General features: G+C 41.2%; 1 protein-coding gene across 3 annotated transcripts in view; it reads left to right on the top strand.

Annotated features, from left to right (window-relative positions):
• Nucleotides 1-22,453, top strand: part of MTR (5-methyltetrahydrofolate-homocysteine methyltransferase) — a 115,464-nt gene that overhangs the window by 17,855 nt on the left and 75,156 nt on the right. For all 3 annotated transcript variants that reach the window (XM_065894925.1, XM_065894926.1, XM_065894927.1), the window contains exons 5-11: nt 1,546-1,638; nt 2,993-3,099; nt 12,578-12,637; nt 13,405-13,499; nt 16,615-16,715; nt 17,826-17,887; nt 18,984-19,051. In XM_065894925.1, the coding sequence (XP_065750997.1) occupies nt 1,546-1,638; nt 2,993-3,099; nt 12,578-12,637; nt 13,405-13,499; nt 16,615-16,715; nt 17,826-17,887; nt 18,984-19,051 (586 nt within the window). The remainder of the gene's footprint in view (nt 1-1,545; nt 1,639-2,992; nt 3,100-12,577; nt 12,638-13,404; nt 13,500-16,614; nt 16,716-17,825; nt 17,888-18,983; nt 19,052-22,453) is intronic.

Raw genomic sequence — 22,453 nt, 5'->3', positions numbered from 1 at the left:
TGGGCTCAGGGTTTACGCTGTGTTTACTCTGCTGGGTGTTTTATCCTAACTTTGTAGCTAGAACTGTGACTTCCTTGTACATTTACAGCTAAAATGATTTGTCTCCCTTTGGAAGTACGTCTTTTGGTTATTGAGGCACAGCTGTTTTGGTTACATTGGTGATCATTAAGATATTTGATCTTCTCGCTTGAAAGCTTCCCTCACCCCTGTGATTTTGCCTTATTTAGGTAAAGAGAGATTGTCTTTTGAGCGTCTTCTACTTTATACCACTAGTGTCTTTGAAGGCGCTGTGTAGCACACAAAGAGGGTGGCATGAGAATCAGTCTTACTGGGATTTGAAAAGTGCCTCCTTGAAATAACTAGCCTCCTGGCTGGCTCCATAAGAACACTTGGGCACCAGCTCAGGGGAGGCTTTGAGGGTGGGAAAGGAATGGAAGAAATACATGAAGCCCCGTAAGATTTGGAAACGTGAAATTATTGCCGACAGGGAAGATGTAAAGCAAAATTGTTGGGAAGTTAGACACAGCATACTGATGAAGACTGAAGCAATTTATAGGAGCTCCATTTCTGAGAGATAATGTTGAAATCGGAAGGGCATAGACTGTTGCCCCAACAAAGTCACAGGTCAGAGGCTATCAAACCAGCTAAAGCAGGGAAAGACAAGGACGTTTTTCTTACACCCACGTTATTGTTCAGCTTTGGGGAAGATAAAGAATATCGGGGCTTGTAAGCTGTTCAAAGGCTGGGCTCTCAGCTAGTGGGTAGTTTGCTCCAGTTAGATGGTAAAGCATAACCACCTGGTTAAAACCACCAAAGGTGATGAGCACTACGGCCCTGCCTGTGTTCCCATATGTAAGAAACACAATATCTCCGGCTCCGTTAGAAGCACCTAGACTCTAGCCTAGAGGAAAGCTTATTAAAACATTCATGAAAGAGTTTTAATGTGAGATTTGATCTGCTTCATACTTGAATTTCAGGCTTCATAATTGTTAATCGTGATTTATTATTTTCCCCCAGCAAAGGCCCTGCAGTACAGCAGTGGAGAGCATTTCAAGATCAATGCTACTGTGAAGAACTTTTGCAAAACCTATGTTCACGACCTTCAGGGTTTCTTAAGATTAGGGAGAGAGAGCATTTGTTCAAGCATAGCTATGGTGATAGAAAAGGATTGCTAACTGAAATTCTTTGAAGCCACATGTGTGAGAATTCAGAGTTTTTTGGGTTGGCTTGGCGGTAACATGTGCACATACTTTATATTTCTTAATTTCCTCAGTGGGATCCAGGACAGCCTCATAATCAAACATCTGTTTGCAGTAAAATCTATGAATCTTCCACTAAGTGAGGTAAAGACTATAAATAGCCTCTTGTAGTTTAGGAGAGGTCAAGTTTTGTTGTCAAATGAATTAAGGAAAATGGGGCTTTTGCACTTTTTGGATTTCAGAGTTACGGACAAAGGATTGTATACCTGTGTTCTAGGGGAAATCTGATAGCGTATTAACTTATGAGCTGTTTAGAGATTTCACACTTGTTTTTCTTTTCCTAAAGGAATTAAGAGGTATGTGGCAGGAGCTCTGGGTCCAACTAACAAGACACTCTCTGTGTCCCCATCTGTGGAAAGACCAGATTACAGGAACATCAGTGAGTATGAGATATAATCATTGACCTTGGGCAAGTACCTCTGTGTTTCAGTAATCTATAAATCTGTAAAATGGGGCCAATACCAGCATCTACTTACGGATTATTGTGACTTAAGGGCTTACAGCAGTCCCTGGAATGTAGTAGACATTAAAATAAAAAGTGCGCTAGTATTAGTCATAGTATTAGTATTACTCATTCTGAGCCTGCTTTCAAAGGTGCATGTTGTTGTGTTTGGGCTTCTTTATGAGCTGCGGAAATGAAACCAATCAAAATAAAACTTTAAACTGAGAAGTTGAACAAATAGATACCAGGCCTTGCTCAGTTATAGAATAACCCACTAGACTCCCACTTTATTTATCAGAAAGCAGTCTAAGCTATATATGCATGCTAGCATTGTAAACGTTGTAAACCACCATCTATAAGCATACTTGCATTGAGAGTGTATGAAAAGTCTAGAAATCTAGGTCAATTTCTTAAGCATCAGACTACAAAAAAACAAAAAGTATTAAATGATCAGAGCAGAATAGTAATGATGCTACGCGTGGTAATGAGTTCTGTGTAGGAGACAAGTTCAGGCAAGTGTGGATTGTAGGTTTTGGTGACAGATTCCACACTTTGCACCGGGGGTTGCTCATTCTGGGCTGACGTGTGGCAGTGAGGAGCTAATGTTTCCTGTCTCTTGTGCCGAATAGGATGAAGTAGGCTTCTCTATTGAATATATGAGCATCTTTTCTTTCTTGGGTGAGAGATCAAATGGGGAGAGGGGTGACCTCTCAGATGGAAGTAGACATTTCTAGAAAAAATTTTATCTAGGAGTGATTAGACACTTTTGTGTTTGAGAGTGAAATTGTCCCCAGGCAGGTTTCTTCTCTGACAGAGTTGGTGTCAGAGGGCAGGAGCAAAATCTACAGGACCACAGACTTTTACCCTAGAGGGTGTGAGAGAATGTGATGCAACCGGTGTTGTATCCAGATCAGTGTGACACATTTCTCCTGTTGTTCCTCACGCTCATTCCTGAATTGATTAACACCATCCCCGGAAAGATCTATATTAAAGATCTTAAAAGTAAGAGCCAGGACTCAAGAAATCAAACACCTTTCCACCCAGCCACTCATTCTTGGCTCACACATGGGAAGTGAGCCCATGTGCTAAGTGTTTAGGAGCATCTGTGTTCAATTTGCTGGTTTAACTTGCATCACTGCCATGTTTCTTACAAAAGGTGGTGTTGCCCTTAAATTATGCATTATAAACCAGCAGTGGTCAGTTCACCTGGCACCAGGCCTGAACTCAGCGTGTCCTGGGCTTTCAGAGGATGTCCATGACTAATGTCCTGGGTGTGGTTTGTTTTTTGCAGCATTTGATGAACTCGTTGAAGCATACAAACAGCAGGCCAAAGGGCTTCTGGATGGTGGGGTTGATATCTTACTCATTGAAACTATTTTTGATACTGCCAATGCCAAGGTGAGTTAAAGGAGAAAAAAGGGGCGGGGCTGGGCTGGGGTGCATCCCCTAAAGTAGTGAGGAGACTGTAATAGCCATTATTAAGGTTAAAGCAAATTCCTTGATTTCATTTTCTTTTTTTTTTTTTTTTTACATCTTATTGGAGTATAATTGCTTTACAATGGTGTGTTAGTTTCTGCTTTATAACAAAGTGAATCAGTTATACATATACATATGTTCCCATATCTCTTCTCTCTTGCGTCTCCCTCCCTCCCACCCACCCTCCCTATCCCACCCCTCTAGGTGGTCACAGAGCACTGAGCTGATCTCCTTGTGCCATGCAGGTGCTTCCCACTAGCTATCTCTTTTACGTTTGGTAGTGTATATATGTCCATGCCACTCTCTCACTTTGTCACAGCTTACCCTTCCCCCTCCCCATATCCTCAAGTCCATGCTCTAGTAGGTCTGTGTCTTTATTCCTGTCTTACCCCTAGGTTCTTCATGACACTTTTTTTCCTTAAATTCCATATATATGTGTTAGCATGCGGTATTTGTCTTTCTTTTTCTGACTTACTTCACTCTGTTTGACAGACTCTAGGTCCATCCACCTCATTACAAATAGCTCAATTTCGTTTCTTTTTATGGCTGAGTAATATTCCATTGTATATATGTGCCACGTCTTCTTTATCCATTCATCTGTTGATGGACACTTAGGTTGTTTCCATCTCCTGGCTATTGTAAATAGAGCTGCAATGAACATTTTGGTACATGACTCTTTTTTTTTTTTTTTTTTTTTTGCCGTACGCGGGCCTCTCACTGTTGTGGCCTCTCCCATTGCGGAGCACAGGCTCCGGACACGCAGGCTCAGTGGCGATGGCTCACGGGCCCAGCCGCTCCGCGGCATGTGGGATCTTCCCGGACCGGGGCACGAACCCGTGTCCCCTACATTGGCAGGCAGACTCTCAACCACTGTGTCACCCGGGAAGCACATATGACTCTTTCTGAGTTATGGTTTTCTCAGGGTATATGCCCAGTAGTGGGATTGCTGGGTCATATGGTAGGTCTATTTGTAATTTTTAAGGAACCTCCATACTGTTCTCCATAGTGGCTGTACCAATTCACATTCCCACCAGCAGTGCAAGAGTGTTCCCTTTTCTCCACACCCTCTCCAACATTTATTGTTTCTAGATTTTTTGATGATGGCCATTCTGACCAGTGTGAGATGATATCTCATTGCATTTCTTTAATGATTAATGACGTTGAGCATTCTTTCATGTGTTTGTTGGCAGTCTGTATACCTTCTCTGGAGAAATGTCTATTTAGGTCTTCTGCCCATTTTTGGATTGGGTTGTTTTTTTGTTACTGAGCTGCATGAGCTCCTTGTAAATTTTGAAGATTAATCCTTTGTCAGTTGCTTCATTTGAAAATATTTCCTCCCATTCTGAGGGTTGTCGTTTGATCTTGTTTATGGTTTCCTTTGCTGTGCAAAAGCTTTGAAGTTTCATTAGGTCCCATTTGTTTATTTTTGTTTTTATTTCCATTTCTCTAGGAGGTGGGTCAAAAAGGATCTTGCTGTGATTTATGTCATAGAGTGTTCTGCCTATGTTTTCCTGTAAGAGTTTGATAGTTTCTGGCCTTACATTTAGGTCTTTAATCCATTTTGAGCTTATTTTTGTGTACGGTGTTAGGGAGTGATCTAATCGCATACTTTTACATATACCTGTCCAGTTTTCCCAGCACCACTTATTGAGGAGGCTGTCCTTTTTCCACTGTACATTCCTGCCTCCTTTATCAAAGATAAGGTGACCATATGTGCGTGGGTTTCTCTCTGGGCTTTCTATCCTGTTCCATTGATCTATATTTCTGTTTTTTGTGCCAGTACCATACTGTCTTGATTACTGTAGCTTTGTAGTATAGTCTGAAGTCAGGGAGCCTGATTCCTCCAGCTCCATTTTTTGTTCTCCAGATTGCTTTGGCTGTTCGGGGTCTTTTGTGTTTCCATACAAATTGTGAAATTTTTTGTTCTAGTTCTGTGAAAAATGCCAGTGGTAGTTTGATAGGGATTGCATTGAATCTGTAGACTGCTTTGGGTAGTCGAGTCATTTTCACAATGTTGATTCTTCTAATCCAAGTACATGGTATATCTCTCCATCTATTTGTATCATCTTTAATTTCTTTCATCAGTGTCTTATAATTTTCTGCATACAGGTCTCTTGTCTCCTTAGGTAGGTTTATTCCTAGATATTTTATTCTTTTTGTTGCAGTGGTAAATGGGAGTGTTTTCTTGATTTCACTTTCAGATTTTTCACCATTAGTGTATAGGAATGCCAGAGATTTCTGTGCCTTAATTTTGTATCCTGCTACTTTACCAAATTCATTGATTAGCTCTAGTAGTCTTCTGGTAGCATCTTTAGGATTCTCCATGTATAGTATCATGTCATCTGCAAACAGTGACAGCTTTACTTCTCTTCCGATTTGGATTCCTTTTATTTCCTTTTCTTCTTTGATTGCTGTGGCTAAAACTTCCAAAACTATGTTGAATAAGAGTGGTGAGAGTGGGCAACCTTGTCTTGTTCCTGATCTTCGTGGAAATGCTTTCAGTTTTTCACCATTGAGGACAATGTTGGCTGTGGGTTTGTCATATATGGCCTTTATTATGTTGAGGAAAGTTCCTTCTATGCCTCCTTTCTGGAGGTTTTTTATCATAAATGGGTGTTGAATTTTGTCGAAAGCTTTCTCTGCATCTATTGGGATGACCATATGGTTTTTATCCTTCCATTTGTTAATATGGTGTATCACATTGATTGATTTGCGTATATTGAAGAATCCTTGCATTCCTGGAATAAACCCCACTTGATCGTGGTGTATGATCTTTTTAATGTGCTGTTGGATTCTGTTTGCTAATACTTTGTTGAGGATTTTTGCATGTATGTTCATCAGTGATATTGGCCTGTAGTTTTCTTTCCTTGTGACATCCTTGTCTGGTTTTGGTATCAGGGTGATGGTGGCCTTGTAGAATGAGTTTGGGAGTGTTCCTCCCTCTGCTATATTTTGGAAGAGTTTGAGAAGGATAGGTGTTAGCTCTTCTCTAAGTGTTTGATAGAATTCGCCTGTGAAGCCACCTGGTCCTGGGCTTTTGTTTGTTGGAAGATTTTTAATCACAGTTTCAATTTCAGTGCTTGTGATTGGTCTGTTCATATTTTCTATTTCTTCCTGATTCAGTCTTGGCAGGTTGTGCTTTTCTAAGAATTTGTCCATTTCTTCCAGGTTGTCCATTTTATTGGCATAGAGTTGCTTGTAGTAATCTCTCATGATCTTTTGTATTTCTGCAGTGTCGTTTGTTACTTCTCCGTTTTCATTTCTAATTCTATTGATTTGAGTCTTCTCCCTTTTTTTCTTGATGAGTCTGGCTAATGGTTTATCAATTTTGTTTATCTTCTCAAAGAACCAGCTTTTGGTGTTATTGATCTTTGCTATCGTTTCCTTCATTTCTTTGTCATTTATTTCTGATCTGATCTTTATGATTTCTTTCCTTTTGCTAACTTTGGGGTTTTTTGTTCTTCTTTCTCTAATTGCTTTAGGTGCAAGGTTGCGTTGTTTATTTGAGACGTTTCCTGTTTCTTAAGGTAGGATTGTATTGCTATAAACTCCCCTCTTAGAACTGCTTTTGCTGTATCCCATAGGTTTTGGGTCGTCGTGTCTCCATTGTCATTTGTTTCTAGGTATTTTTTTATTTCCTCTTTGATTTCTTCATTGATCACTTTGTTATTAAGTAGTGTATTGTTTAGCCTCCATGTGTTTGTATTTTTTACAGATCTTTCCCTGCAATTGATATCTAGTCTCATAGCGTTGTGGTTGGAAAAGATCCTTGATACAATTTCAATTTTCTTAAATTTACCAAGGCTTGACTTGTGACGCACGATATGACCTATCCTGGAGAATGTTCCATGAGCACTTGAGAAGAATGTGTATTCTGTTGTTTTTGGATGGAATGTCCTATAAATATCAATTAAGTCCATCTTTTTAATGTATCATTTAAAGCTTGTGTTTCCGTATTTATTTTCATTCTGGATGATCTGTCCATTGGTGAGAGTGGGGTGATAAAGTCCCCTACTATGATTTTTATTTTTTCTTTTTTGCGTTACGCGGGCCTCTCACTGTTGTGGCCTCTCCCATCGCGGAGCACAGGCTCCAGACGCGCAGGCTTAGCGGCCATGGCTCATGGGCCCAGCCGCTCCACAGCATGTGGGATCTTCCCAGACCGGGGCACGAACCCGTGTCCCCTGCATCGACAGGCGGACTCTCAACCACCGCGCCACCAGGGAAGCCCTAAAGTCCCCTACTATGAATGTGTTACTGTCAATTTCCCCTTTTATGGCTGTTAGTATTTGCCTTATGTATTGAGGTGCTCCTATGTTGGGTGCATAAATATTTACAATTGTCATATCTTCTTCTTGGATCGATCCCTTGGTCATTATGTAGTGTCCTTCTTTGTCTCTTCTAATAGTCTTTATTTTAAAGTCTGTTTTGTCTGATATGAGAATTGCTACTCCAGCTTTCTTTTGGTTTCCATTTGCGTGGAATATCTTTTTCCATCCCCTTACTTTCAGTCTGTATATGTCTCTAGGTCTGAAGTGGGTCTCTTGTAGACAGAATATATATGGGTCTTGTTTTTGTATCCATTCAGCCAGTCTGTGTCTTTTTTCTTTTTTTTTATGCGGTACGCGGGCCTCTCACTGTTGTGGCCTTCTCCCATTGCGGAGCTCAGGCTCCGGATGCGCAGGCTCAGCGGCCATGGCTCACGGGCCCAGCCACTCCGCGGCATGTGGGATCTTCCCAGACCGGGGCATGAACCCGTGTCCCCTGCATCAGCAGGTGGATTCTCAACCACTGTGCCAGCAGGGAAGCCCCCGGTCTGTGTCTTTTGTTGGGAGCATTTAATACATTTATATTTAAGGTAATTATCGATATGTATGTTCCTATTCCCATTTTGTTAATTGTTTTGGGTTTGTTATTGTAGGTCTTTTCCTTCTCTTGTGTTTCTTGCCTAGAGAAGATCCTTTAGTATTTGTTATAAAACTGGTTTGGTGGTGCTGAACTCTCTCAGCTTTTGCTTGTCTGTAAAGGTTTTAATTTCTCCATCAAATCTGAATGAGATCCTTGCTGGGTAGAGAATCTTGGTTGTAGGTTTTTCTCCTTCATCACTTTATATGTCCTGCCAGTCCCTTCTGGCTTGCAGAGTTTTTGCTGAAAGATCAGCTGTTAACCTCATGGGGATTCCCTTGTGTGTTATTTGTTGTTTTTCCCTCGCTGCTTTTAATATGTTTTCTTTGTATTTAATTTTTGACAGGTTGATTAATATGTGTCTTGGCGTGTTTCTCCTTGGATTTATCCTGTATGGGACTTTCTGTGCTTCCTGGACTTTATTAACTATTTCCTTTCCCATATTCGGGAAGTTTTCAACTATAATCTCTTCAAATATTTTCTCAGCCCTTTCTTTTTCTCTTTTTCTTCTGGAACCCCTATAATTCGAATGTTGGTGCGTTTAATGTTGTCCCAGAGGTCTCTGAGACTGTCCTCAGTTCTTTTCATTCTTTTTTCTTTATTCTGCTCTGCAGTAGTTATTTCCACTATTTTATCTTCCAGGTCACTTATCCATTCTTCTGCCTCAATTATTCTGCTATTGATCCCATCTAGAGTATTTTTAATTTCATTTATTGTGTTGTTCATCATTGCTTGTTTCATCTTTAGTTCTTCTGGGTCCTTGTTAAATGTTTCTTGCATTTTGTCTATTCTATTTCCAAGATTTTGGATCATCTTTACTATCATTCTGAATTCTTTTTCAGGTAGACTGCCTATTTCCTCTTCATTTGTTAGGTCTGGTGGGTTTTTATCTTGCTCCTTCATCTGCTGTGTGTTTTTCTGTCTTCTCATTTTGCTTATCTTACTGTGTTTGGGGTCTCCATTTTTCAGGCTGCAGGTTCGTTGTTCCCATTGTTTTTGGTGTCTGTCCCCAGTGGGTAAAGTTGGTTCAGTGGGCTTCCTGGTGGAGGGGACTAGTGCCTGTGTTCTGGTGGATGAGGCTGGATCTTGTCTTTCTGGTGGGCTGGTCCATGTCTAGTGGTGTGTTTTGGGGTGTCTGTGGCCTTATTATGATTTTAGGCAGCCTCTCTGCTAATGGGTGGGGTTGTGTTCCTGTCTTGCTAGTTGTTTGGCATAGGGTGTCCAGCAGTGTAGCTTGCTGATCGTTGAGTGAAGCTGGTTGTTGGTGTTGAGATGGAGATCTCTGGGAGATTTTCGCCGTTTGATATTACGTGGAGCTGTGAGGTCTCTTGTGGACCAGTGTCCTGAAGTTGGCTCTCCCACCTCAGAGGCACAGCACTGACTCCTGGCTGCAGCACCAAGAGCCTTTCATCCACAGGGCTCTGAATAAAAGGGAGAAAAAGTAGAAAGAAAGAAAGAAAGAAAGAGGATAAAAGAAAAGAAAATAAAGGTAAAATAAAATAAAGTTATTAAGATAAAAAAATAATTATTAAGAAAAAAATTTTTTTAAAAAGTAAAAGAAAGGGACGGATAGAACCCTAGGACAAGTGGTGAAAGCAAAGCTATACAAAATCTCACACAGACGCATACACATACACACTCTGAAAAAGAGGAAAAGGGGAAAAAATAATAAATCTTGCTCTCAAAGTCCACCTCCTCAATTTGGGATGATTCGTTGCACAGATGCAGGGTACATCAAGTTGATTGTGGAGATTTAATCCGCTGCTCCTGAGGCTGCTGGGAGAGATTTCCCTTTCTATTCTTTGTTCGCACAGCTCCCGGGGTTCAGCTTTGGATTTGGACCCGCCTCTGAGTATAGGTCGCCGGAGGGTGTCTGTTCTTCGCTCAGACAGGACGGGGTTAAAGGAGCCGCTGATTCGGGGGCTCCGGCTCACTCAGGCCTGGGGGAGGGGGGGCACAGATGCGGGGCGAGCCTGCGGCGGCAGAGGCTGGCGTGATGTTGCACCAGCCTGAGGCGCAGTGCGTTCTCCTGGGGAAGTTGTCCCTGGATCCTGGGACCCTGGCAGTGGTGGGCTGCCTAGATTCCCAGGAAGGGTGGTGTGGAGAGTGACCTGTGCTCGCACACAGGCTTCTTGGTGGCAACAGCAGTAGCCTTAGCATCTCATGCCTGTCTCTGGGGTCCGCACTTTTAGCTGCGGCTTGTGCCCATCTCTGGAGCTCCTTTAAGCAGCGCTCTTAATCCCCTCTCCTTGCGCACCAGGAAACAGAGAGGGAAGAAAAAGTCTCTTGCCTCCTTGGCAGGTCCAGTCTTTTTCCCGGACTCCCTCCCGGCTAGCTGTGGTGCACTAGCCCCCTGCAGGTTGTGTTCACGCCGCCAACCCCAGTCCTCTCCCTGCGCTCTTACGGAAGCCCGAGCCTCAGCTCCCAGCACCGCCCGCCCCGGCGGGTGAGCAGACAAGCCTCTCAGGCTGGTAAGTGCCGGTTGGCACCGATCCTCTGTGTGGAAATCTCTCCGCTTTGCCCTCCGCACCCCTGTAGCTGCGCTCTCCTCCATGGCTCCAAAGCTCCGCTCCTCCACCACCCGCAGTCTCCGCCCGCGAAGGGGCTTCTGGTGTGTGGAAACCTTTTCTCCTTCACGGCTCCCTCCCAGTGGTGCAGGTCCCGTCCATATTTTTAATTTATTTTATTTATTTTTGCTTTGTTGGGTCTTCGTTTCTGTGCGAGGGCTTTCTCTAGTTGCGGCAAGTGGGGGCCACTCTTCATCGCAGTGCGCAGGCCTCTCACTGTCACGGCCTCTCTTGTTGCGGAGCACAGGCTCCAGACGCACAGGCTCAGTAGTTGTGGCTCACGGGCCTAGTTGCTCCACGGCTTGTGGGATCCTCCCAGACCAGGGCTCGAACCCGTGTCCCCTGCATTAGCAGGCAGACTCTCAACCACTGCGCCACCAGGGAAACCCCCGTCCCTATTCTTTTGTCTCTGTTTATTCTTTTGCCTTACCCAGGTACGTGGGGAGTTTCTTGCCTTTTGGGAGGTCTGAGGTCTTCTACCGGCGTTCAGTAGATGTTCTGTAGGAATTGTTCCACGTGTAGATGTATTTCTGGTGTATCTGTGGGGAGGAAGGTGATCTCCCCGTCTTACTCTTCTGCCATCTTCTTCGCCAAGCCCATTTTATTCTTGAATATTTTTTAACTAAGTCCAGTAGAATGAAGGAAACTTCAAAAGGTTATGTTTATAACTTTTAAACAATGTTTTCTTAATTATGAAAGTCAATATTTTCATATATAGCTACCATATATACATAGATGGATAGGTAATAAATATATACACATGGTTCTAAAATTCAAAAGACACAGAAATGGGAATTCCCTGGCGGTCCAGTGGTTAGGACTTGGTGCTTTCACTGCCAAGGGCCCGGGTCCCATCCCTGGTTTGGGAACTAAGATCCCGCAAGCCGTGCTGCTTGGCCAGAAAAGAAAAAAAAAAGACACATAAATGTATGGAGTAAAAAGTAAATATCCTCCTGTTTCCTATTCCCTGGGTATTTGTCCGTCTTCCCCAGGGACCACTGCTCTCACTGGTGTGAGGGTCCTGACAGCGATTCCATGCAGATAAAAGTGTGCATGACGCGTGTGCATATGTGTATGTGATTATATTCTTTGTACATGTACAAAGTTACATAAGTCTGTCGAATAAAAAGTAGATATCCTCATACATACGTTTTTGCACAGTATCTCTGAAGATAAATTTCTACAAGTGAAATTGCAAGGTTTGAAGGGTCTGGGCACGGTTAATTTTGATTTTTAGTGTCAAATTCCCTCTAAGATTGTACTCATTTATCCTCCAGTCAGCAAGCAGTGCACAGTAGTGCTGCTTTCACCACACCTCTCTGTTGAACTTTTTGATCTTTTCCAATCTGATAGCTGAAAAATACTACCTCACTATAGTTTTAATTTGTGCTGTCGGCCCTCCGTGTCGGTGAGTTCCGATGTGGAATAGCCTTGAGCATTGGAGGACCTTGGTGTCTGGTCCCGGAACTTAATAAAACATGGACGGTACAGATTGACATGGGATTTGTGCCTTTACAACCCATTCAAATTCATCCTCTTTTTTGCAGTGACATACACTGTTGGTTCATATACCTACCATGTATATATGAGGCTGTGGAAAGCAGAGGCTTCTTATTTATCTATTTTTAATTTTGACTGAGCAAAAGAAGAAAGAGTAGCTCTTCAGCCCTTCCTCAGAGGAAGTATTAGTTCATGGAGGGACTTTCAGTCAGCATTTGTTTTGTTGAAGCATGTACAGTGTTACCCTTGGGAAAGGGGCCCTGGGGTTGTGTGTTAACAGGAGGATGTATTTCTCCTTCTCCTCCCCAGAGAATGTGATGTGTATCTTATCTGAAGAGGTCTGGGTAAGGGAGCATTCTGATCAGCCATTTAGGCTGACCTGTGTCACAGTCTCTCAGAAACAAAGGTGTCCTTTTTCTCCCTGACAGGCAGCCTTGTTTGCAGTCCACAAACTTTTTGAAGAGGAGTATGCTCCCCGGCCTGTCCTTGTAAGTTCTCAAATATTTGCATGATGAATTTTGGTTTTTATTAATACTGTCATTTTGAGGGTGGGGTTTTTGTTTTCCTGCCATGGAACTATTGATAGTATCTTTTAGGAACCAGCTGCTTGCTTGATTCACCTCCCTTCTTCTACCACCTCTAGATCAATAGCAGTCTTATCCGTGGAAATGTACAGAAAATGAATGTAGCGGTGGTTTGTGGAAGGCAGGCTATTCCAAAGAAGCCTGGCTGAACTGGTCCCCTGAAGCCAAAGGCTCACTCTCGTTAGGGCCCGAGGGCAGATGGACTGGTGTGCTGACCGTGAAGCATCCAACACCAGAGACAGCATGCTGCCAATTCATTAATGCAACAGGCAGGCCCCCATTGCTTGGTGAGAATAGAATAGAGTCAGACAGGGGTGTTAGATGAATCAGATGTTGAACAGCAGGAGACCAGGATAACCTGAGGTATCTGTGGGGAAGTCTTCTCCAGTGGGACTGGAGGTGTGAATCCTAAAGCTTTTTTGGACACTGCTTTTGTCTCCGTGACTTTCCCTTTTCTCTGTTTCTGTGGCTTTCCAACCCCTCCCCTGGGCACTTTGCATTCATCTGTTGTGACCGTTAAAGAAAACAGTGCTGCCTTGGAGTTTGAGTGCCACAGTTCTCTTCCTTGTAAAAAAACAAAGAAAGTGAGCTTGCTCATTTTATTTTGTTTCTGTGACTGTATTCATAACTCAAGTCTATGCTGTTGACAGAGTTTACTTTGTTCAATTCAGATTTCAGGGACAATTGTTGATAAAAGTGGGCGGACTCTCTCTGGCCAGACCGGGGAGGCGTTTGTCATCAGCGTGTCTCATGCAGACCCACTCTGGTGAGTGATCATTCTTTTCTGACTCCATTCCTTTTGGGGGGATCTTCTGATGACTACAGACTGTGACCCAGGAGGGGATTGCTTCTCTATATTTCTATGGTACCACTTGTATGAGATGTTGTCTTTCCTTGAAGTACATTCTGACTGCCCTGAGGACGTCAGAAGACACTGCCTAAATGGGTCGATTTGAGGGAGAGGGAGAGTTCTCATACACCCTGGGCCCACCAGAAAGTTGCCTTTTTGTCTGTAAGTGTCCCCCTTATAGTTTAAGACTGGCTTGGCCTGCTAACAACACTTTAAATCTATTATCAGCACTTAAAAATTTTGCAAGGTGTTTTCACTCCCTGCTTGTGGAACAACCAGAAGTAGTGTAGTTTGAAATAAGGTGGGAATTCTAAAGCTCAGATATTTATCTTTAAAATTAACATGGCTTTTACATTCTAGTTTGTAACATCTATTTTTCTGATCAAAATGGTTTAAATTCTGTACCATGAGTGAGATGGAAGCTCCAAGAGTCTATACAGTTTCCTCCTGTGCCTTTTCCGTGCACGTTCTACTCCTGCCTGGAGGCCATGCCTGCCCTGCAGGGTCACCCCGCCACGTGAGCCTTTCAGACCCATCTCTAGGGTCCTCTCTGGGGACCTTTCCCTCTCTTACCAGCCCAGGTCGATGTTCTTCTCAGAGCACTCTATTCACTGTTATTATAGCCTTGGCCATAAAAATAAGAGTCATAGATATTTATTGAGAGTTTGCTGTGTGCCAGGCTTGGTTCTAAGTGCTTTATGAGAGTTCTTTCTTTTAATTTTGGCAACAATACCTTGAGGAAGCTTCTCCTCTTCAGATCTTTTGCTTATTGTTTTAGTTGGGTGGTTTTCTTATTGTTGAGTTTGAAAAATTAAAGAAAATATTTTGGATACTGTATATGTGTTTTGCAAATATTTGTTCCTAGTCCGTGGCTTGTCTTCTCATGCTCCTAACCATGTCTTTTGCGGAGCAGAAGTTTGTAATTTTAGTGAAGTCCAGCTTATCATTTTTTTTTCTTTCTTTCTTTCATGGATCCTACTTCTGGTGTTGTATCTAAAAACTCATCTCCAAACCCATGGACACCTAGATTTTTCTCCTATGTAATCGTTATATATATATTTATATCTTTAATAGTTTTGCAACGTGCAATTAGATCTGTGATCCATTTTGCGTTAATTTTTATGAAAGATGTAAGATCTTTGTCTAGATTAATGTATTCAGATGTGAATGTCCAGTTGTTCCAGTACTGTTGGTTGAAAATACAATCCTTTCTCCATTGGATTGCCTTTGCTCGTTTGTCAAAGATTAGTTGACTGTATTTGTGTGATTCTGTTCCTGGACTCTATTCAGCACCATTGATCTGTTTGTCTGTGCTCTCTCATCAATACCAGAGATTCCGTTAGCTTTTCAGTGAGTGTTGAAGTTGAGTAGTACCAGTGCTTTGACTTTGTTCTTCTACAGTGGCTAATTGTATTAGCTATTCTGGGTTGTTTGCTTCATCATGTAAACTTTAGAATCAGTTTGTTGATATCCACAAAATAACTTGCTGGAATTTTTACTGGCATTTTGTAAATGTATATAAAATTGGGGAGAATCGACATCTTAACTATATTGTCTTCCTGTTGATGAACATTGGATAGATCTCCATTTATTTAGATCTGCCTTGATTCCTTTCATCAGAGTTTTGTAGTTATACACAAGTATTTCATTTATTTTGGTGCCATTGTAAATAATGTGTTTTGTATTTCAAATTTCAATTGCTCATTGCTGGTATATAGGTAAACAGTTGACTTTTGTATATGAAGCTTGTGCTTTACAACCTTGGTTCTAAGAATTTTTTAGATGATTCTTTAGAACAGATAGTCTTATCTGTGAACAAAGACAAATTTATTTCTTCCTTTCCAATCTGTATACCTTTTATTTTCCATCTTCTCTTATTGCCTCACCTAGGACTCCCAGCATGATGTTTAGCAAGAGGTGAAAGTGGGCATCCTTGTCTTGTTCCCAATCTTGCGGGGAAAGCATCTAGTTCTGTATCATTAAGTATTATGTTAGCTATAGGTTTTTTATAGACCTTCTTTATCAAGCGGAGGAAGTTCCCCTCTATTCCTAGTTTACTAAGAGTTTTTATCAGGAATGGGAGTTGGGTATTTGTTTGTTAAATAAACCTTTTATTTTGGAATAATTTCAGATTTACAGAAAAGTTGCAAAGATAGTACAGAGAATTCCCATATGCTCTTCATCTAGTTTTTTCTAATGAGACATCTTGCATTAACTGTGGTACTTTTGTCAAAACTAAAAGTATATTACTATTAACTAACTCCTGACTTTATTCTGGTTTCAGGTTTTTCCACTAATGTCCTTTCTCTGTTCCAGGATCTAATCTAGTATATCACATTGCACTTAGAAATCATAGTAAAAGAAAAAAAGTAAAATGTGAAAAAATAAAAGATGACATAGTCCTGTCACTTCATAGTTAATTCTTGAATTCCTGAAGACTTCACCAGCTCCCACTGAGTGTGATTTTGGAGGGGTTTTAGCAGCTCTGCTTTGATCTATTTTATTTTAGTCTGCAGTAAGTTTCATTTGCAAAACAGAGAGCCCCTTGGTTACAAATTAATATATAAGAGGACAAATTCTAAGTGCAAGGTCACGTTGCAGTTCAGTTGGAGCAAGGACTGAGTCTTGGTCTTCAAGACCCCCAAAGTGGCTTCCATGTGCCATTAATGTTCCTTCTACCTCCAAGATTTTCCTTTTTTTTTCTCTTAATTATTGCTTTTCAGTGTTTATCAGCAGTGGTAGTTTGCAGACATTTCTGTTTCATGGTATACCATTAACTAAACGGTGAACTTATTTAAGGAGTCACATCCGTAGGCAGCATCTAATGTTGGAGACATGGGCAGAAATATTTAGTGTTGCAGGGAACTTCAGTGAGGTGGCTTTGACTGGAGCTGAATAAACTTGCTTTGAATCAGGAGACTTACTATCTGCTTGGTTTTAAATGTACTCCTTTCTTTATCATAACTTTTTATATGTATAAATATTTAGAATAGAAGAGGGTACTTCTAATACCTTCTTTTTATTTTTCCAGCATTGGATTAAATTGTGCTCTGGGTGCAGCTGAAATGAGACCTTTTATTGAAACGATTGGAAAATGTACAACAGCCTATGTCCTCTGTTATCCCAACGCAGGTGTGTGTTTCAAGGGAGTCACACATAGGAAATGCAAATACACAAGACCTGGGTAGATAGGGTAACAGATCTGGATTAAAAGAGCTTGTTTTGCAGGTCTTAGTATATAGTTGACTTTCAATAGGAATTTTCTAAATGAAGAGTATTTGGGTCTAGACCACTGTTTCCCTCTAGACTTGAAGGAACAGTTTGGCTCAGCCTGAAAGGGTCAGAAGTGGACAGAACTTGGGGGCATGAAGCCTAGTCATAACTTATCTGGCCAGAGCCTTGGAATTGGTGACGGTCCTTGCCATGTGGGCGTGGCCAAAGAGATGAGCGCAAAGAACGTGAGAGAGAGGGCCCTCTTCTTTGTTCCACTGTATCGACAAAAGAGCCTGTTACTTTTCTCCTTTTTAAAAGTTAGAACTTAATGGTATATAAAAATTCCTAAGATAAATGTAGACAGTTTTCAGACTATCCATTTAATATTGGTAATCCATTCTGGGTTAACCAGATTTCCTTGTGAATGTTTCTGAGCACCAGTTAACTACTTGGGGCTAAAAATCATTTTCCAGCCTTCTTTCTCCAAATATGTACATTTTAATGTGCAGTAAATTTTATTTTCCCCCAGGAGTAAGATAACTGGAAGGGGATAATAAATAAGACAGGAAATTGGAAAATTAGATGCTAAAGTCTTACTTGGGAAAACTTACTTGAGAGGAGATGGGTTGTGTTTTGCTTGTTTTTAATTGCATGTCTGGTGGTCATTAGTTCAAAGCATGTGTGGTACTCTTCCAACCCCTAACCCTAGGTGTCTAGGAGACAAGAATGAATTTCCTTTACAGAAAAGGGAGGGATAGGGGTAGGGAAATTCTGTCTCATGTAGTAGTGATGCTTTTCTTTCAAATAGAAAAGAAATAATGGATGTTTATTTTCCTCTGTGATTTTACTGTTGGTCTGGTATGGCGTCTCTGTACTCATTATGTTTAATGTTAAGAATTCTTACTTGTTTTTGCAAGTAATCATGATTTAATTATAAATATTTTTCTAACATTTTAACCTAAAGCCTTTACAAATACTATGTCATTTGTTAAAGTAGTTTCCAGTAATGGCTGAAATATACTTTCTTAGGTCTTCCCAATACCTTCGGTGAATATGATGAAACTCCGCACGTGATGGCCATGCACTTAAAGGTCAACAATCCTCTTTCACTTCGTTTTTAAGAGATAGAGAAATGGAATTTTTGATTTAGAATATCTAGAAGTAGACTTTTCCCCTAAAGAAATCCCAGTGTATATATAAAAAATAAAAGCTTAAGATGAATTAAAATGATGGAGGCAGAGGGAGGGGCTCACTGTCAGCATCCTTCTCCACAGTGGGTACTAGTGGCTATTGGGAAATTCTCAGAGAGGTCCAGCCCAAACTAACTGAAACTTGGCTCTCCTCTGCAGCTCTCCCAGATGGTCCCCTCCACCCCGGAGACTGCTGGGTGGAGTCTATGTCTCCTAGCTCCCCACTGTCACCTCCCCCATTCTCCTTCTCTCACATACACCTCCCATCTTTGAATCCCAGGTCAGGAAACCATACTACCCATGACCCTTCCTTATCACTAACCCCTGGGTCTCTTTTCCCTCATTCCTTGAATTTTTAGCTTCTGGCTAACCGACATTCTCTCCTAAACTATTTCTCACTTAATTCTTATGTTTTCAATACCTTATGTAGATGCTCTTTTCAATACTCTGACTTCTCACTTCCTTGACTTCCTCTCTCTCGGTTATCTTGTGCTTCTTTCAAACCAGCTGTGGTTAAACTCCAGCTTTCAAACCAACTGTGGTTAAACTCCAGACCTGCACTGTGTAATATGTGTAGTCACATGTGTAGCCTCTACCACATGTGGTCATTGGAGCACTTGAAATGTGGCTGTTGTGACTGAGGAACTGAATTTTTAATTCTTTAAACATTTGAATTTAAATTTAAAAACTGAATACGTATTATTGGAAAATGCATTACTTAGCTCACATTCATTCTGCTCAGCATATGGGTAAAAAAAAACTTTATTGTGATCAGATAGGCAAATATCTCATTGCATTTCATAGTATCTGAACTGGTCCCTGCTTTTAACCTTATGTCTAAGGCTTATCAAAGCTTGATATCTAGAGTTAAGTATGTTTAGCTCTCTTTTAAATGGAAAATTAGTTTTTCAGGAAATGCAGAGTTTCTGTTGAATTGGTAGTGGTGAGCTTAGAATTCAGATGAACTCTCTGAAACTTTTTCTTTTCCTAAGTGCAGGATTTTGCTATGGACGGCTTGGTCAATATAGTTGGCGGGTGCTGTGGTACAACACCAGATCATATCAGGTGATAATACGTTCTAAGTATTTTACCTTTTGTTATGGGATGAATTGTGTCCCCAAAATTCATAGGTTGAAGCCCTAATCCCCAATTCCTCTGAAGGTGCCTGTATTTAGAGGTAGGGCCTTTAAGGAGGTAATTAAGGTAAAATGAGGTCATATGAATGGATCCTGATCCAATGTGACTGGTGAGGACACAGGCACACACAGGAAGGGGCCATGTGAAGACCCAGGGAGAAGATAGCCAGCTACAAACCAAAGAGAGGTCTGAGAGGAAACCCGTCCTACTGACACCTTGACCTGAGACTTCTAGCCTCCAGAACTTGAAGAAATAAATTTTGCTGTTTAAACTACCTAGTCTGTGGTATTTCGTTATGGCAGCCCTAGCAAACTAAGATACTTTATGTTATGAAAAATTCCAAAAATTAAAGTAGAAAAATAATGAAATGAACCCCCATGCACCTATTGCATAGTTTCCATAATTTTCAGCATTTTGCTATTCTTATTTTATTTATTCTCCAACTTTTTTTCCCTTAGACTATTGTAAAGCAAATCCTACATATCTTTTTTTTTTAATTAATTTTTGTTGGAGTATAGTTGCTTTACAATGTTGTGTTAGTTTCTGCTGTACAGCAAAGTAAATCAGCTATACGTATACATATATCCCCTCTTTTTTGGATTTCTTTCCCATTTAGGTCACCACTGAGCATTAAGTAGAGTTCCCTGTGCTATGTAATATGTTCACATCAGTTATCTGTTTTATACATAGTATCAATAGTGCATATATGTCAATCCCAATCTCCCAATTCATCCCACCTCCCCTTCCCCCTTGGTATCCGTACGTTTGTTCTCTATGTTTGTGTCTCTATTTCTGCTTTGCAAATAAGATCATCTATACCATTTTTCTAAATTCCACATATATGCATTAATATATGATATTTGTTTTTCTCTTTCTGACTCACTTCACTCTGTATGACAGTCCCTCGGTCCATCCATGTCTCTGCAAGTGACCCAATTTCGTTTCTTTTTATGGCTGAGTAATATTCCATTGTATATATGTACCACATCTTCTTTGTCCATTCTTCTGTTGTTGGACATTTAGTTGCTTCCATGTCCTGACTATTGTAAATAGAGCTGCAATGAACATTGTGGTACCCGACTCTTTTTGAATTATGGTTTTCTCAGGGTATATGCCTAGTAGTGGGATTGCTGGGTTTTGTGGTAATCCCATTTTTAGTTTTTTAAGGAGCTTCCGTACTTTTTTCCATAGTGACTGTATGAATTTACATTCCCACCAACAGTGTAAGAGAGGCCCCTTTTCTCCACACCCTCTCCAGCATTTGTTGTTTGTAGATTTTTTGATGATGGCCATTCTGACTGGTGTGAGGTGATACCTCATTGTAGTTTTGAAGCAAATCCTAGATATCTTAACACTCTACCTTTAAATACCTGAATAATATTCCAGTGGTCAAAGAGGGACAGCCGATACTTCTTGTGGGCAAATACCTGCCTCCACTAGATTCTCTCATGAAAGGAAGAGACAATAAGCAACAGGCACCTTGAGGTCAACAGGAGTGTCTTCACCTCGCCTGACACAGTCACTGCTTAACCCACGTTGTAGAGTGAGGGCATGAAGAAAGGGGGTGGGAGACAAGGGCATGGCGAAGGGTGTGTTTAAGTCCCTGCAGTTTCGTGGTTTATAAGAAGATTGGAAGGATTGGAATTGAGTGGAATAAAACACAGTTGAGGACTGTTCGTATTTGTTTTTTTTCCCTAGAGTGACTGATGATCATATTTTGAGCCAGTCTGCTTGCATGCCTATAATACGTTCACTGTACTGAACTGCCTAATGTTGCACTGAGTTTGTTGACTTCCATGATAGACTCTATGAAGAGTCTCTATAATTTTTTAAACATAACATCTTTTAAATAATATCTGAAAGTTATCAGTAGTTGAGGATAGCTTATCTTTGGATCTCTTTTTTTTTTTAAGATTATCTCCTCCTTTATAAAAAGAGTTGTGTTTTTTGTTTTTTAACATCTTTATTGGAATATAATTGCTTTACAATGGTATGTTAGTTTCTGCTTTATAACAAAGTGAATCAGTTATATATATATATCCATATGTTCCCATATCTCTTCCCTCTTGTGTCTCCCTCCTTCCCACCTTCCCTATCCCACCCCTCTAGGTGGTCACAAACCACCGAACTGATCTCCCTGTGCTATGCGGCTGCTTTCTACTAACTATCTATTTTACATTTGGTAGTATATATATGTCCATACCACTCTCTCACTTTGTCACAGCTTACCCATGCCACTCTCTCACTTTGTCACAGCTTACCCTTCCGCCTCCCCATATCCTCAAGTCCATTCTCTAGTAGGTCTGTGTCTTTATTCCCGTCTTACCCCTAGGTTCTTTTTTTTGCTGTACGCGGGCCTCTCACTGCTGTGGCCTCCCCTGTAGCAGAGCACAGGCTCCGGACGCGCAGGCCCAGCGGCCATGGCTCACGGGCCCAGCCGTTCCACGGCATGTGGGATCCTCCCAGACCGGGGCACGAACCTGCATCCCCTGCATCGGCAGGTGGACTCTCAACCACTGCGCCACCAGGGAAGCCCTCTTAGAGTCCATATATATGTGTTAAGCATATGGTATTTGTTTTTCTCTTTCTGACTTACTTCACTCTGTATGACAGACTCTAGGTCCATCCACCTCACTACAGATGATCAACATCATTAATCATTAGAGAAATGCACATCAAAACTACAATGAGATATCATCTCACACTGGTCAGAATGGCCATCATCAAAAAATCTAGAAACAATAAATGCTGGAGAGGGTGTGGAGAAAAGGGAACACTCTTGCACTGTTGGTGGGAATGTAAATTGATACAGCCACTATGGAGAACAGTATGGAGGTTCCTTAAAAAACTACAAATAGAACTACCATACGACCCAGCAATCCCACTACTGGGCATATGCCCTGAGAAAACCATAATTCAAAAAGAGTCATGTACCAAAGTGTTCATTGCAGCTCTATTTACAATAGCCAGGAGATGGAAACAACCTGAGTGTCCATCATCGGATGAATGGATAAAGAAGATGCGGCACATATATACAATGGAATATTACTCAGCCATAAAAAGAAATGAAATTGAGATATTTGTAAAAGAGTTGTTTTAAAAATACCTGTGTGTGTGGGTTTGTGTGTGTATGCCTATCTTTCTCTGCATATATATTTGCTGCTTTTACTTTGCCATTCATATACTCATTTGGGGGGCAGTAGAGTGAGCAGTTCATTCTGGTCCTGATAAATTTAGTAGAGCAGCCAGATTGTTCCAGGCTGATCAGAGGACATATTTCATCGAAGCTGATAAGGTTCAAAAGAGTATGAATAATTAAAACAAATTTTT

The sequence above is a fragment of the Phocoena phocoena genome, chromosome 16, assembly GCF_963924675.1.
Source record: "Phocoena phocoena chromosome 16, mPhoPho1.1, whole genome shotgun sequence".
NCBI lineage: Eukaryota > Metazoa > Chordata > Mammalia > Artiodactyla > Phocoenidae > Phocoena > Phocoena phocoena.
This window is presented reverse-complemented; position numbering and strand designations above follow the sequence as displayed.